Source organism: Lissotriton vulgaris, chromosome 7 (genome assembly GCF_964263255.1).
Source record: "Lissotriton vulgaris chromosome 7, aLisVul1.2, whole genome shotgun sequence".
In the NCBI taxonomy this organism is placed as follows: domain Eukaryota; kingdom Metazoa; phylum Chordata; class Amphibia; order Caudata; family Salamandridae; genus Lissotriton; species Lissotriton vulgaris.
The window spans coordinates 132,954,492-132,971,759 of record NC_141695.1 but is presented as its reverse complement, the minus strand read 5'-3'; the positions used below and the strand labels follow the sequence as shown (position 1 = coordinate 132,971,759).

The 17,268-nt window shown below is 39.9% G+C and overlaps 1 protein-coding gene across 3 annotated transcripts in view; it reads left to right on the top strand.

Annotated features, from left to right (window-relative positions):
• The window catches only part of LOC147700999 (phospholipase A2 inhibitor and Ly6/PLAUR domain-containing protein-like), a 313,626-nt gene that overhangs the window by 17,738 nt on the left and 278,620 nt on the right, over positions 1 to 17,268 (top strand). Inside the window, exons 2-3 of one of the 3 annotated variants that reach the window (XM_086929820.1) lie at positions 5,744 to 5,782; positions 7,934 to 7,972. The exons of 1 other annotated variant lie outside the window; for it this stretch is intronic. In XM_086929820.1, coding sequence (XP_086785946.1) covers positions 5,744 to 5,782; positions 7,934 to 7,972 — 78 coding nt within the window. The remainder of the gene's footprint in view (positions 1 to 5,743; positions 5,783 to 7,933; positions 7,973 to 17,268) is intronic. One more of the 3 variants, XM_086929821.1, reaches the window with a different exon arrangement.

Sequence of the window (17,268 nt, the reverse complement as noted above, 5' to 3'; positions counted from 1 at the left end):
AGCTCCAGTGAGTTTAGAACCGCTAAGAAATCATTATTAATCAGATGAAAAGAATTGATATATTCGTCCGATAAACTCCACAGGTAATAACAAGATATTCTCGTACAGACTTTAAATCCTAGACAGAGAATTAATACTAAATGCAATAATGGAGTGTGGGTGGTCTGTTAATGGAGATTTTTACAACTATATAAATCAGAGGCCATGTGTCCAGCTGACTAGTTTAACTGTGATAGTAATAGGTCCCAAGAGGATAGTAACTTAATAGTATTTGGTGACCAGATTTCAAATTTTATATTTTCCTGGTCCAATTGGATATTTAACTGATACAAGAAGGAGAGCAGGAGCTAGAGTTATTCTTAAGTGTAGACAAGTAGTTTAATTACTCTTATTTTGATTTCTTAGATATCAAGTCAATTGTTGTAAATGTCCTGAAGAAGGTGTGAAGATTAAACAAAGCACCGAAACGCTGCGTCGACTGTTTTCACTTTTGACTATATATGACTGCTTTTACCTTTTGATCGCACAATAATGTATGAATTGACCACTGTTGGTGGCTTGTATTATTTGTTTTTAGCATTTTTTAGATTGTAACCCGTTCGGGAGGTAATACATTTTATGTTTGAATTTTGACAAATTTTGTTCACTTAGTGTTATTAATCCGAAGGAATTGTATTCTTCCTTTGTCTACTTTGCCCTGCCTTGCTCTTGGTACTATTTCTTCATTTACCTTGTTATTAGGTTAGAAAGAATCCATACCACTTTCTATTGGAGATATGCTCTAGGATATCTTACCTACCATAGACAGGGTTTGCAAATTCCTTTCTAGTGTCAAGATCCCCCACCCTGTCAAATTTAACAGGGGTCCCTCCATCTTTTTGAATAGCCTGCAAAAATACTCTAGAAAATTGTAAATATGGACTCTCCACTTACATTTTAGGTAACAACGTCTTAGATCGCAGCCAATTTGGTTTCCGGTCATGCCACAGCACAGAGACAGCCCTACTTAAGACCACAGAGGAAATTTGCACTGCACTAGATGATGTGGGATCAGCACCTCTTTTCCTCCTTGACCTGACCGCTGAATTTGATACTGTGGACCACACCTTACTGATAGAACGGCTGAAAACTATTGGTCTAGGATAAGGGGCCCTGTCCCTTTTAGCATCCTTTTTAGCAGCTAGAACACAGACAGTGCAATTAGGCGATTTTAAATCTTCACCTTTTATTCTACCTTGTGGGGTGCTACAGGACTCTTCCTTGAGCCCTTCGCTTTTTAATATTTATGTATCCGAATTAGCACCTTTGATCAGAAGTTTTGATCTAAATCCGACCTTGTATGCCGACGATACCCAATTGGTTATTTCAACCATAGACAAGGATGTCGACCACTCTAACAAACTGCATGATTGCATGGTCTCCCTGAGCAATAGGATGAGCAGGCATTGCTTGAAGCTTAACTCGAGCAAAACCAAGGTGGTGCTTTTTGGAAAGTTTTCTCGCCTTTGGTCACCAGTCTGGTGGCCAAGTACATTAGGCCCCCTTCCTACACTGGTAGTAAAAGTAAAACATTTGGGGGTCATAATAGATGAGAAGCTGAATTTTAAATCGCAGATTTCTAAGGTGGTGTCTTCTGCTTTCTTTTTCATTACAACCGTGCGTACATTCTTCTATTTATTACAAAAAACACAAGAAAAATTGTTGTAACCTCCCTGATTTTATCAAAGTTGGACTACTATAATGCCTTATATATAAACTTACAGTCAAATCAACGTAGATGATTACAATCGGTACAGAATGCTGCTGCCAGATTGGTGCTAGATGTTCCTAAACATCAATTCATTAGGGCCGGGATACAAAAGCTGCATCGACTGCCAGTCACCCAACGTCATTCTTCTACTTGGTATTCCCCCAGCAGACTATTACGATCGGCCAATGCCTTCCTGATGCCCACTTCCAGAGTCAGGATGATGAACTGAGGGTGGGGGGGAGTTTTAGACATAACTCCAATAAGCTATGAAACTCACTTCCACTTGCTCTTAGGAAGATATCTTGTAAATGTAAATGTAAATGTATTGGCATTTATATAGCGCACTACTTACCCGTAGGGTCCCAAGGCGCTTCGACCGCTGCGAAACCCTTCCTGGCTTCCCTGAGAGATGGTCCCTTAATGGGTATCTCCAGGGTGAGACCAGGCATCCCCGGCGGTCTGGTGGGGCCGTTAGGGAAGATGAGGCAAGCTAATGCCCGGAGTTACCGAGTGTGATCGCTGATCACAGTGGGCACCGAGGCGAGAGAATTATCGAGTCCGCTGACCCTGGTCCAGAAACCTGCCGCGCTGGGAATCGAACCCTGGTCCCGGGCCGTCCTCTGCTCTCGGGTCTGCCGCCTCTAACCAGTGAGCCACACTACTTCTCTGCTTGAGTTCAGGAAACATCTTAAAACATGGCTTTTAAAAAAAAAAATCCATTTACAGTATGCGGTCCGTTAGCCCCTAGACACCTAAGGGTATTAGCGTGCTCTACTAATTGTTATAACATAACATTACAAGAACTTTGCTGGAAAATGCTTCAGCACTCTTAAGTCCTCTACAGCCAGGAAAACCCTTGTACATGCTCTAGTAACCGCCTGGATGAACTATGGCAATATACTATACTTAGGAGCGCCACAAAGATATCTGAAAAAATTGCAACACATTCAGAATGCGGCTGCACAATTGGTCTCAAACCTTCCCAGAAGAGCCTCTTCTGCCAGGGCCCTGGACACCCGCCACAGGTTGTCAGTGGATAAAAGGATCATCGACAAAGCAGTGTGGAGAAGATGTCCAAGTTATCTTCATCATCCCATGCTAACTCCACATTATCCCATTCGCAATTTGAGGTCGACTGGAGCACATCTGTTCAAAATGCCTATAGTCCAAAGTGTCAGAATGGGGGCATGCTCCTTTGGATATCTGGCAGCTAAAAAGTGGAAATCCCTACCACTTGACCTAAGAGCCTAACCGTCTGAGAGCATCTTCCATAAAGGTTTAAAAACCTGGCACTTCCAAACCTAATCTGAGTCTTACCTTGAGGCCTCTGTTTATGTTTTCTTTTTTTGGTTTTCTTAGCCGCTCTCTGTTCTCTTTTCAGGGGACTTGATACTAGTGTGGGGACACAACCATTGGGTGTAACCAGGTGCTCTATAAATGGAGATATTATTATTAACCAAGAGACTGCCATTGCTGCAGCCCTCAAACCCTTTCAGAAACTCCCCAAAACCTACCACAAATAAATGAACAGTTGACTACATTTACCATAGACACTGGTAGGTAGGAATGGCCACCTAATGGATCTTTCCTTGGTTTTGGGAGTTTAGCCGCCACTACTTCCCTTCTAGATGGTGGAATAGATCTTAACCTCCAGGTCTTCAATCAATCAATCAATCAATCAATCAATCAATCAATCAATTAAGCAATCAATTAGGTTTTGTATAGCGCTGCTAATCACCAAATAGGGAATCCAGGCATTTGCAGGTCCTGGAAGGCTCATTCGAACTTCCAGGTCTTAAGGGCCCTTCAGAATTCCATAAGTGAAGTGAAGGTCCGGAGCTGTGCGTGGAGGCTGCTCCAGGTCTTTGCTGTGGGGTAGGAGAAGAAGCGTCTTCCACTTTTGCTTCTGTAGGTACGGAGAGTGTGGGCAAGTGAAACAGAGGTGGGGCATAAACTTCCTGATGGTTGGTTGAAGTTTGGGCAGGTCAATGTAGGCAAGTGCTTGGTTGTTTATAGCCTTGTGAGTGCAGAAGGTTAAATTGGCATCTGTTCTGTATGAGGAGCCAGTGGAGTCACTTGCAGAGGGGTGTGATGTGGATTCACTTGCAGAGTGGTGCGATGTGAGTTTGGTGGGAGAGGTCGAGGTTGAGTCTGTCTGCTGTGTATGGTTTAAAATCTCTGTAAGAGGTGTGCAACAATTCCTACTTAGAGAGCGTTGCCATAGTTAAGTCGGCTGGTGGTGAGATCTTGTGTCACTGTGCATCTCATGCACACAGGTAGCCACTTGAAGATCTTACACAGCAAGCGCTAGAGTGAGGAAGCAGATGGATGAAGCAGCATTGATATGTAAGATCATGAAAAGCGTGTTATGGATGATGATTCAGATGTTTCTGGCATACTCTGCCGGTGTGGGTCGCGGGTTTCATGGCTACCAAAAGTTGTTTCTTTGCTTTGTAATGCTACCAGCTTGGAGACTACTGATCAGAGCATGTTTTATTCAATGGGAAGCCCTTCTCCCCTGGGTGTTTTATAATTTTTTTTAAACAGTCCCTAAATTATTTTGCCTCCTTTTTACCAGTTAAAAAGCAAGGCCAGCATTTGTCATTCTTTTTCTTCATCATCATGTTTTCTATAGATTGTCTGTAGTCAATCCAATAATTATTGGTTCTTTCGCTTTCACACTATTTTGGGGGCTGCATTATGAAAAATCTTTTTTCTATCTTTAATAGTTCATTCTAAATTGGTTGGGAAAATTGTTCCTGAGTCTAAAGGTTGTGTTCATATATTTAACCCTGATGGTGTCTTTGAATGCCTCGCAAGGACTGTTTTAGAGTCCACAGTCCACTTGTGTGTTTGGATGTGTCTGTAGCCCTCCAAACTTCCTAACAGAAATAAATGTCATCATTCATGTCATTAGTGATGTCACTGACCATGTCATGAGTGATGTAATATGTGAGGTCATAAGCAAAGCATTGCAAGGGCGCAAGTTATAGTTAGCTCAGCCAAATATGACAGCTGAATTTCACTTTTTTTATGAGTGAAACTATAATGTCCCTGCAACCTTTTCTTTGTTCAGTGAGTTTCTACGTTTTTTTATTCCATTTCCTAACTATAACGTCCCTGTAACTTTTGGTATTTTCTGGATTTATTTGTACATATATATTCACTAAGAAAACTAAAGGGTACTGAGAGGTTATATTTAGGAAATAGAATTTAAAAAACCTTTGAAATTTCAGAAAAAAAGATGAAGCTTACAGGGTCGTTATCGTTAGGGTCAGATTTTACTCATACAAAACCAGTGAAATTCAGCCGTGATAGTCAGCTGAGTTCCCTATTATTCACCCCCCCCGCAATTAAATGCTTATGACCTCATATCACTCATGACATGGACATGGTCAGTGACATCAAGTCCTCCAGTAATTCCCACACAGCATGATTGCTGAGTTATGATCGCAGGCCTGGTGTGCTCTTGGTTGGGGATGAAGTCATCTTCTCTGCTGAGGGTCCTTAGGTGCCAACTACCTCTCCTGTTATTTCCAGTAAGCCTCCCACAGCTAGATTGCTGAGAGGTGTCAAGAAGCAGTACCTGGAATTCCTGATTCCGTGGGAGCGAATGACCGAAGGTGCTCTATGTTAATTCTTCCCAACTCCCCTACACCTCTATCCCAGAGAATTCTGGTCTTAGAGATGAGGGGGAAAGGGGAAATGGGAAAAAACAAGTGAGACTGCCACACTAATTACCTCACTGCTATTCTTCTGGACTGGGAGGGCACACCTGTAACAATAAGCAAATGGTTTACAGCAGTTCTAGTTTCCAAAACTATACTTAGTGTTTTTTCCTTCCCGACCCTAGACTAAGCTTTACCTGTATGTGTGTAGTAATTTGCCTCTCTCTATGCTGGGCATGTATTCAATATAATATACCCCTTAAACAGTTGAGTATTAAGTAAATGACCAGCAGTAGTAATGGTTTGGGTTATCTTTCTCTTGTAGATTTTTCAACTGGATCAGCAAACGCCTCAGTGACCCATGGTAAGTAAAAAAATATATATATTTCTATCTACTGAGAGTTCGATTACAGAGCGTAAATAAAAGGAACGGTCTCAAAGGCTCTGTGCAGTTAGGAGTTAGTACTTCCAAAAATAAAGGTTTAATAGAAGTGCATGCAACGTGGAGTCAGTAGTGAACTAGGAAAACGATCACCATTTACTTCAGGTCCCGAATAGAAATATTCTGTTGTCAAAAAAATCCTACTTAGTCTTATCAGGAAGTCACGTGTGCAGTCTCTGAGGTGCAAGAGCTTTAGAAGCAGATAATTGATTCCACTCGCAAAGAATTCAAAAAGGAAAACAAAGGCAAACGCTTACTAACTTCAGTGCTGGCCTTCAAAATATCAGAGCTGGGAGAAAATGAAGTGACAAGGGTACCTGACTGGAATTTCTGAGACAACTTAATTTCCACTGACACAGAAAATATACTGAGAAGCGAGTCGGAAATCAGTCTCAATCTTCTGCTACAGATTACCGCTGAAAACTCCAAGACTTCACAGTAATACTCAAGGAGATGGCTGACGAGATAGAAAAACGTTCGCATCCGGTGATTCTTCAGTTGAAGGCTATTGGGCCAGAGGAAAGGTTGGTACCATCCACTGCACGAACTGCAAGGCATTAGCAAGGTATTGGCTAACAATTGAGCGTTAGGAGTTGTCTCCTTAGCCGCTCCCACCAGAGCAACTCTGTCTACTGGTGGAGCTTGTCTTTTACCCACTGATTTGTCTTTGGGTTTTTAGGGCATTCCTTTACAAAATGGCCCGAACCACCACAATACATACAGAATTTGCCCAATCGCCTTTTTTCTTTTTCCTCTTTGCTAAGAGGACCTCGAACTGAGCCAATTTGCATGGGTTCTTCAGTTGCCACTCCATCATTAACCTTTACTCCTTCATTTCGAATTCAGTCAAATCTGGGTGGGATTGGCCTTGTTTCTTTACGGCGTTCACTTCGTCTTTCCGATTGACGCTGATCAATTTGAAGGTCTAAGTCTATTAGCTCAGAAACTTGGTCTTTTGGGAATCAGGGCCAACCCATCTTTCAGCTCATCCTTCAGACCCCTCTAAAAAATGTCCGCCCTGTTTGCCTCTGGCCAATTAGTTTCCAAAATCAGTTTATTAAATTGCGCCAAATAAGCCACCAGCTCTCTGTTTCCTTGTTTCAGATCAAGTAACTCGTTATCGGTGGTCTGCGAGATGTTTCTACGATCAAAGATTTATAAAAAACTCCTTCAAAATTGTATAAACAGGATCATTAGTAGTAAATAACGGCATGGACCATGCCGCAGCATCGCCACTCGGATAAAACAGCATGAACGCCACTTTCGATTGGTCTTCCTTAAATATAATGGGCTTGCACAAAAAATGTGAAGAGCACTGTGTTATAAAAACATGAGCCTCAGGGGAATCTCCCTGAAATCTCTCTGGGGGCAAAGGGAGGGTTGGAGACATGGCATGAACAACACAATTCAGAAGAAGAAGTTGAATGAGCAAATGTTTGAGACTTTTGTCCACCAAAATTGGGACTGGGACTGACAATTAATTCATCTATCCTCTGAACCAAATAGCTTTCCTCCTGATTAGATTTTCTCACCTCCTCTCTAGTCTCATTTAATTGCTTCTGCAACCCTTCTAAGATAGAGGCCAGGGTCTTAACATCAAAACCCTCAGCCATATCGCCCAAACGGAAGGGTATTGAAGGCCTTTCAATCTGTCAAGAAGCAATACCTGGAATTCCTGATTTCGTGGGAGCGAATGACCGAAGGTGCTCTATGTAAAGTTCATCCCAACTCCCCTACGCCTCTAACCCAGAAAATTCTGGGCTTAGAGATGAGGGTGAAAGGGGAAATGGGAAAAAACAAGGGAGACTGCCACACTGATGACCTCACTGATATTCTTCTGGTCTGGGAGGGCACACCTGTAACAATAAGCAAATGGTTACAATGGTTCTAGTTTCATAAACTATACTTAGTGTTTTTCCTTCCCGCCCCTAGACCAAGCTTTACCTGTATGTGTGTGGTAATTTGCCTCTCTCTATGCTGGGTATGTTTTCAATATAATATACTCCTTAAACAGTTGAGCATTTAAGTAAATGACCAGCAGTAGTAATGGTTTGGGTTATCTTTGTCTTGTAGATTCTTCAACTAGATCAGCAAACTCCATAGTGACCGGTGGTAAGTAAAAAAAAAAATATATATATATATATATATATATAGATATTTCTATCTACTTAGAGTTCGATTACAGAGCATAAAAAAAGGAACTGTCTCAAAGGCTCTGTGCAGTTATTAGTTAGTACGTCCATAAATAAAGGTTTTTATAGAAGTGCATGCAACGTGCAGTCAGTAGTGAACTAGGAAAAAGATGACCATTTACTTCAGGTCCCGAATAGACATATTCTGTTGTCAAAAAAATCCTGTTTAGTCTTATCAGGAAGTCACATGTGCAGTCTCTGAGGTGCAAGAGTTTTAGAAGCAGATAATTGATTTAACTTGCAAAGAATTCAAAAAGAAAAACAAAGACAAACGCTTACCAACTTCAGCGCTAGCCTTCAAAATATCGGAGCTGGGAGGAAACAAATTGACAAGGGTACCTGACTGGATTTTCTGAGATGACTGAATTTCCACTTGCAGAGAAAATATACTGAGAAGCGAGTCGGAAATCAGTCTCAAATCTTCTGCTACCGATTACCTCTGAAAACTCCAAGTCTTCACAGAAATACTCAAGGAGATGGCTGACGGGTGATTCTTCAATTGAAGTGCGTAGCATTTTAAATGCTCGCGCACGAAATGGCTGAGTGAGTAGAGAAGCAAAAAACACTAGAATCATAACCTTCCCTGAGCGCTCTCCCAGTTGGCGGTAATGTTGCTATTTATGGACAGTGTAATGTTTTTGCAACCCGCTGACTCCAACTCCAAGCCGGATTTGAGGATCCACCAGATCCACCAGATATAGCTGAAAAAAGAATGTTTTTTTCGGGCCTGGGGGTTCCTCTACGAACAGGCCTAGGGGGTCAGGGTGCTTCTAACCTGCCTGCTTATCTTGTTTTCTGTCCATTTTTCTTGGGACTCAGTGCAACCAATTCACAAGATGGCTGCCAACACGTCCTGGTTTGAAGTATTGGCAGCCAATCAGATATCATGCATGAGATGGAGAGGGTTTTATAATATTTTCAATTTGGATTATAGTTTATATTCTTTGAAATCAATGAAACAATGTAAATTGAGATATTCAGATATGGGGGCCAATGATAGACCATATGAAATAGGTAGATTTTCTGATAAGTATATTATGCTTGTCTTATCAGTCTGGTTCTCGACTTTGGATTATTCATTGTGTTATTGATGTATGTACACGGTAAAATGAATTGATAGATTATGTATTTATGTGTATGATATTGATTGTACTACTCATGGATTAAATACAAAGTTTTTTTTTAAAAGAGACTTTTTTAAATTTCTCAGGAACTACTAAATGGATTTACACCATGTAACAAAAAGAGTGATTTCTGAACCAAGAGCTACTTTTTTGCCAAATGTTGTGTAATTCCGTTCAGCAGTTCGGGCTGTAGCGGTGTGTAAAATTTCAGATGGAAATGAACATGGCAAAAAAGAATTTTGGGACCCCCTTTTTCGCGGGTAACATCCTTTACAATGAAACTCTAACAATGTGGTACCATTACAACACAGGTTTTACAACAAAAGTCATTATAACGACTTTCGCTGGAGGGCGCTCTAGGATAGGGAATAGTTTAATTTACTATCCAACACCTTCCCTACTATCCACAGGGACTGGAGATAGAATAGTGAATTAAACTATTCACTATCCAGCGCCCCCCAACGCGAGTCGTTGTAACGACTTGCGTTGTAAAACCTGCGTTGTAACGGTACGCGTGGTAATACCATGCATTGTACCATCATACGTCACTTTTTCTCAGCCCCTGCTTCACGAATCACCATGACCTCCCCATTAGATTTATCAAACAATGCCAAAGATATTGCCAAAGGAAAAAATGCTTTTGCTATAGAAGAATGTCCTAACTATAACTACCTACTGGCGACCGCTAGTAGAATATATATATATATATATATATATATATATATCACTGAAAAAACCATAGGTTTTACACACGTTATAGTTAGGAAGTAGCATTTGAAAAACCTATGAAATTCACTGAAAAAACCATAGGTTTGACACCAGTTATAGTTAGCTGGAAATTTTACTGACATAAAACCAATGAAATTCCACGTTATAGTTAGTTGGACTCACTATAACCTGCACGTGTAATGCACTGCTGATGACATTACATATTACATCACTCATGACATCACTGATGACACCATCTTTGTGACAGAGTGACAGACCTCCTTTCAGTGTAAGGTAACCCTTAAAACACATATTGGAAAATAGAAATTAAGATTTTCAAAAAAATGGAGATACCCATACCAGTTACAACAACCAATTCAGTAATTCCACCATCTATATACACATTCTCTCATTTACCAACAGTTCTATATAGTCACTCATACATATACTCACTCATCATATATAGTGATACACCTATACATCCTGTAACACACCGACAATCATCCAAAAGTTACTCACACACATACTCACACATGCAAATAAACTATTGAACATCCATTTATTTGCATATAAAACTATACGCACTCAACCACCCATACAGTCCTGCACATATGGTGTCTTCTAAACACATACAAAAAGAGAGTTAGTCATTCATGCATCTATGTGATTAGTAATACCCCATAAAACCATAGAAACACTCATACTGATACTAAAAAAACATCTAAGAACCCAAATACCTACACATGTAGGTACTCATCAATCCATGCAACCAGTTATTCACAAAGTGAAACACTGATACATATAATCAAATATTTAAACATTACTCGCTAATATATGTATTCACTAAGATACACTTAATAAGCCAGTTATCCAATCATTTCTTTTGGAAAAAAACATTCATTAAGACTATAATTTAAACATTTATTCTTCCCTCGACCTTTACATATACATATATAAAACATATTTATTTTTTAGAAAGACACACATTCACTGGATGGTGTCATAAGTGATGTCACTGACCATGTCATGAGTGATGTAATATGTAATGTCATCAGCAGTGCATTACACGCGCAAGTTATAGTGAGTCCAACTAACTATAACGTGGAATTTCATTGGTTTTATGTCAGTAAAATTTCCAGCTAACTATAACTGGTGTCAAACCTATGGTTTTTTCAGTGAATTTCATAGGTTTTTCAAATGCTACTTCCTAACTATAACGTGTGTAAAACCTATGGTTTTTTCAGTGAATTTCATAGTTTTTTTGAATGCTAGTTCCTAAGTATGTAATCACGTTCGTAACTAGATAGTATCACCGCCTACACGTCCTGAGAAGCGCATGTAAAGTCATGTGACTTGAAAACAAAACTTCCAATTGGTTATTAGTAGTTTCTGTTCTGGAATGTACACGCAGCACTCCACCCACTTTCCTCACAATCTTTTCTACTCTCAAGAGACAACAACGTCGAGCATCTTCCGGAAGACTTTGCAGAAATGGCTGCCCTACCAGATTCATCTTCCGAATCTGAAGGAAATGAGCGACCACCGTTAAGAAGAAAAAAGGAATCTTTCATTTGGCAATTTTTCACTTTTCCTGAAGATCAAAAGAAAGTGAATGCGCCAAAAGTAACCTGCACGATATGCAATTCGGAGCTCTCAAGGGGAAATCCAAATAAAAAATATTCCTTTTCTGCACACACCATGCAGCGGCATGTTAAACAAAGGCATCCTGAACATTATGCAAAAGCATCGACAAGAGCCCTGGCCACGCTATTACCATCAGAGGTGGCCAGCACATCTTCTGGTGGACGACCTGTATCTCCATCGAGTGCTGAGATGGACTTGAGACCATATCTTGCGAAGGTGCACATGAAATGCAACGAGTGTGGAAAAATTCTTTTGTATGGAGAGCAGAGCCTCGTTCTTATTAAACTCAAAATTGAAAGTCATAAATGCCCCAAGAAAAGATAAATTTCTTCACTTCATTTTCAAACTATTACATGCTGAAAAATGTAGTAGCAACTTTAAGAAATCAAATGCATCAAAACACTTGTTTCCAAAAAAAAAAAAAAAAAAAAGTTCTTTTCAGAACTAACTCTTTCCACCAAAACATGCTCGAAGAGCATATTATAAGATGTTTTTTCGCCGCTTTATTTTAGTGCGAGACCGGGTGCGCGCACCCTCCTATCGCGTACAGGACCTGACACTCCCATGTGAAGTCATGTGACTTCTAAACAACACTTCTAATTGGTTCTTGGTAGTTTCTATTCTGCAATTTACACGCAGCACTCCACCCACTACCATCACTTTCTTTTCTACTCTCAAGAGACAACAACGTCGAACATCTTCCCGAAGACTTCGGTACAATGGCTACCGTTCCGCATTCATCTTCCGAATCTGATGAAAATGAGCGACCACCTTTGACAAGAAAAACGGAGGCCACGCTATTACCATCAGAAGTAATCAACACATCTTCCGGTGGACGACCTGTATCTCCATCGAGTGCTGAGATGGACTTGAGACCATATCTGGCGAACGTGCACATGAAATGCACGAACTGTGGAGAACTTCTTGTATACAGAGAGCAAAGCTTTACTCTAATTAAACAAATAATTGAGAGTCATAAATGCTCCAAGAAAAGTTCAATTTCTTCACTTTATTTGGATAGTATGACATACTGAAAAATGTCGTCGCAACTTTAAGAAATCAAAAGCATCATAACACTTGTTTCCAAAAAAAAAAAAAAGTTCTTTTCAGAACTAACTCTTTGTACCAAAACAAGCTTGAAGAGCATAGTAGCTGATATTTTCTCGCCGCTTTCTTATAGTGCGCGACCGGGTGCGCGCACCCACCTATCGCGACGAGACACGCATGTGCAGTCATGTGACTTTAAAACAACACTTCCAATTGGTTCTTACTAGTTTCTATTCTGCAATTTACACGGAACACTCCACCCACTTCCCTAGAAAACCAGTTTATCGTAAAACTTTTAAAGCCTCCTCTTATGAAATATTCGACATCAATCACACAGCAGAGTACTAAATAGCACTATATACACTCCTTCCCTTAATTATAAGAGACTTATTGCTATGTAAAAGCAACTTTTGTTTTCCAAGATAATGTAAAATGCTGAGCCTATTACATAATTTTTTTTCACATATATGTTACTAGTCTCCTTCGAGTACTAACACCGTAGAAAATACCACCAATAGCGGTGATATTTTTTACACCGAGAACGGGCGATTTCTATCGCTTACAGCCCTTACAATTATAAAGTTTTATTTCCTAAGTCTCTGATCTCCAACTGTGCAACGTAGGTCCCCTGTGTGTCGCAATAAGGTCCATAAACAAAAACTACAGAGCCAGCATTATAAACATACACAGAACCACAAAACGACAAGAGCCACCATGCTAATATATATGCTTAATATAATAAACCTCTGAGAATAAATACATATTTCCGTGGCAGCCCATAACACAAATGTGGCGTCCTCTGACTCTGCTCCATTACCAAACACCGTAACTCCCCGCCCCCCTCACTTTTCACTAAACTCCGCACTCCACCCCAGCCGAACCCTCTATTACAAACCCCCAACCTACCCTCCCTGCCCAAACCCACCATGAACCTCAAACCGCCCCTAGAAAACTTATAAGACACAGGATTACTAAAACTCAAAGAATACTCAACAGGCACATAATGTAAATAGTACATAAAGGCACATATTTTTTCCAAAATACTATTTAAAAACATGTTCTATTTTTAATAAATCTATCATGCATCTGACCCTCTAGAACTGCTTTCAAAACGTGAACTATAAACCTCTACTTTTCATTTTCAAACCATACACTTTCTTCTGACGCTCTAGAACTGCTTTCAAAACATGAACTATAAAACTCTACTTTTCATTTTCAAACCATACACTTTCAATTACATTATTTTTTTTACACAATTCATGTAATGTTACAAACCTTTTCTAAAATACACCAGTCCGTATCATTTATAAGGATTTATTTTCAGTCTTCATCAGTGACACTTTCTTCACATATAATAGAAATCACTATAACTTTTTGTACGACAATGCTAACGCGGTAAAAATAACCCTTCATTTGCTTTCCTTTAAGAATGCACACTATGTAACCCACGCATGCGTTTCTTAATCTTTGTATTTGGCAGCGAATACCGACCTTGAATCGGAAGACATGAACAAGACCGCCATTGTCACATTTAAAACTTAACGTTGCATCTGCTCACACACATATCTTTCACTAAGCTAACATTCACAGAAAACAGCATTGATGTAAAAAAAATTGACCTTGCTTTACAACTCCCTCAAATCACTCCCTTATTTTTTAACGCATCCTCCAGTTAAAAAAAAGCTACTTTTTTAATAACCACTAAGCAATATATAAGTGACTAGACTCTTAGAAAATGTATCAAGTCATTCTGCTTCTCTCCACTGCATAGCCGGCGACCTAATTCTGTGGAGTTGCTATACAACCAGCGGTGCTGCGCCGTTTCCTTTACCATCTTGGGAAATTCAAAATGGATGTCCCTCCTGCCTTCGCAAACGAGCCGGGCCACTTAGAACTATTTCGCCAGAGGATGCTTGACTACTACGGCATCTTACCACTCTCGACTTTGAATGCATCATATCGATTATCATTTCGATATTCGTATTTCACCTGTGTGCAGCCTGTATTTCATTGCCTGAGCTGTGATTTCACGTGGGCCCTGGATTTATGTCTCTGCAATTTGGTACCTCCTGAACCGAATTAAAATCACCTCATGAATCCGTTACTTGATCATGAACAGCTTTGTTACAACGGAGGGTTTATGGCCTTTGCAGCGATACAAGGAGTTCTGGGTCATTGGAATATATTCGCAGCGGCGCAAGATTTCCTAACAGAGAGCTACATCGAAAACCCACCGAGCTGCCCAATGATGGTAAAAGACGCTCCAATAATGACAGATCATGAATGCTCCTTTGATCTTCTCAATTGGATGGCTGACATGTTTTCAGATGATAACAGTGATTTCATGTTAGAGGCACTTGCTGCATACTTTGCCTACACAATGGACAATTAACTCTTTCCTAACAGCGAGCTACATCGAAAACCCACCGACCTGCACTCTGATGGTAAAAGAGGCTCCGATTATAAGAGATTATCAGTACTGCTTTACTCTTTTCCATTGGATAGCTGACATAATTTCAAATGATAAAACTGATATCCTGTTACAAGCAGAAACTACCTATTTTGCCTAAACAATGCTTCAATAACTCTCAAACAACCCATTGACGTCCTCATTTCCTTTTGGTTTTCTATATTCTTCACGTTATTTTCCATATTTTCTTTTGAAGAACAGACCTATTTGCTTTACTAACAATGGACATTATGATTTCGTGTTGTTTGACAGCTGATTCATAAAGTAATGATGTATAACCACTTGCATTTTCATATATCGTTCCTAAACTGAAAGGCCACAAACCTTCTTCCATTTATTAAAATATAATATACTTCCTTATAAGACTGTACAATGTTTTTTTCCAACTATATTCATTTTTCTTCAACTATAGCGTTTGTATTCCATGTACTACTGACAATACCAATTACTGTGTTTTTTGCAATTTCTGTACTCAGATTACATAATGATTTGCCTTTAAAATAGTAAATTTCTAAATAAACATTTCAAATATTCATGGTTTCTCTTTTAATCCATAATCTCAACTGAAATGAGTTCATATTTAAAAACTATTCATGGGTTCCACATAACCTTAACTGTAGACACTGAGGACCTTATTTATGAAGACCTTCCGCCGCCGGGGCCTCATTTTTTAAAATGGGAAAAAGTAACGCACCGGTGGCGCAAGGCCTTCATAAATAAAGTCCTGAATGTTTTCTTTTCTTGAACTCACTTACTGGTACTAGAACCTCCAAGCCAATTACGGCCCGTGAACTCTTTCTTAGTAGGTCGCGCACCGTAAACACAGTTATACCACTGTTAACATTTTTTTTTTACTGTTACTAAGCACCGACACAGTTCCGCTTTACTCAGAGTTAATCACTGCTCCCACGCTTCTACAGGCCAGACGCTATGTCGTATTTCTCTCCTTATCACCCTTTCATCTCCACAATAACAAACAGTTGTCCTCCAGCCACCAGAGAACAGACTCAGATGCAGAGGCACCAAAGAGTGAACCCATCACTAACTGCCATCTCCGGCTGTTTCCATGGTAACACCTCATTCTGCACCTTGCTGAAGGCACAGGTCAAAAGTTCATCTCTCAACGTTCTACAGCTAACTAATAACACTATTTTCCCTCCAGAAACACCTGCCAATCCACAACTCTGTTACATGTCTTGTTTTTTCACACCCAATAGTACTTTTCGTTTAACATAAACATTAACATGCAACGTACTGTTCAATCTCCACTTCTTACAATCAACCAATAATTTTTATTTTTTAAACCACACCCAGCCTCTTCCTTTTTCTTTATTTAGAATTTCAACTTCTAACTACCATCCCACTTCCAGAACCGATCGGAGGACGACTACAAATCCCTTGAAAATGAAGGTCTGGCTAATAGGACACAGTTATATTCACTGGAGTGAAAAATATGCAGTAAGCAGACGAATTTGCAACCTCAGCTTACCAAATGTACACATTACATGGATTTCCAAAAGAGGATTGAAATGTCACCAATTGATTCCATTGGTGAAAACTTTTATGCATCTCCCAGAACCAGACCTTATAATTGTGCACTGTGGTGGGAACGATCTAGGCACAATCACTGGAGTAGGTCTGGAAATGCTTCTAAAAGACACCTTTCGACAATTGATGACACTTTTTCCTCGATCTGCCTTGGTATATTCCAATATATGCCAAAGACAGAAATGGAATTGGTCCAATCACCATTGTGCACAATTTGAGAAAGCAAGGAGACATGTAAATAAATCTGTTTCTGCGTTCCTCAGAGATTATAGCATGGGTTCTATTTACCACAACAACTTGCGCTACCACATGCAAGACGTCTATAGGAGAGACGGTGTTCATTTCACGAATGAGGGAAACAGAATCTTCCTCTGCAACATCAGGCTCTGCATCAGTACTTACTTATAAATGCAGAAAACACTCAATTAACACAAGGGCTCTTTTCAGAGCCACCTTATATCTAAGCACGCAAACTTCTGATTTACCTCCATTTTCACACTCTTGTAAATAGGTGTGCGCGACCGAGTGCGCGCACCCCGTATTTTTTTTTCAGAGAAAAATTATATCTTTTCGCGTTTAAGGGCCTTACTGCACACCCTGAGAAAACCTACGCAGGAAGACAATCTCTACCTTCTCCCCTTTCCATGTTTCAACGCTTTGAAATGAACAATATAT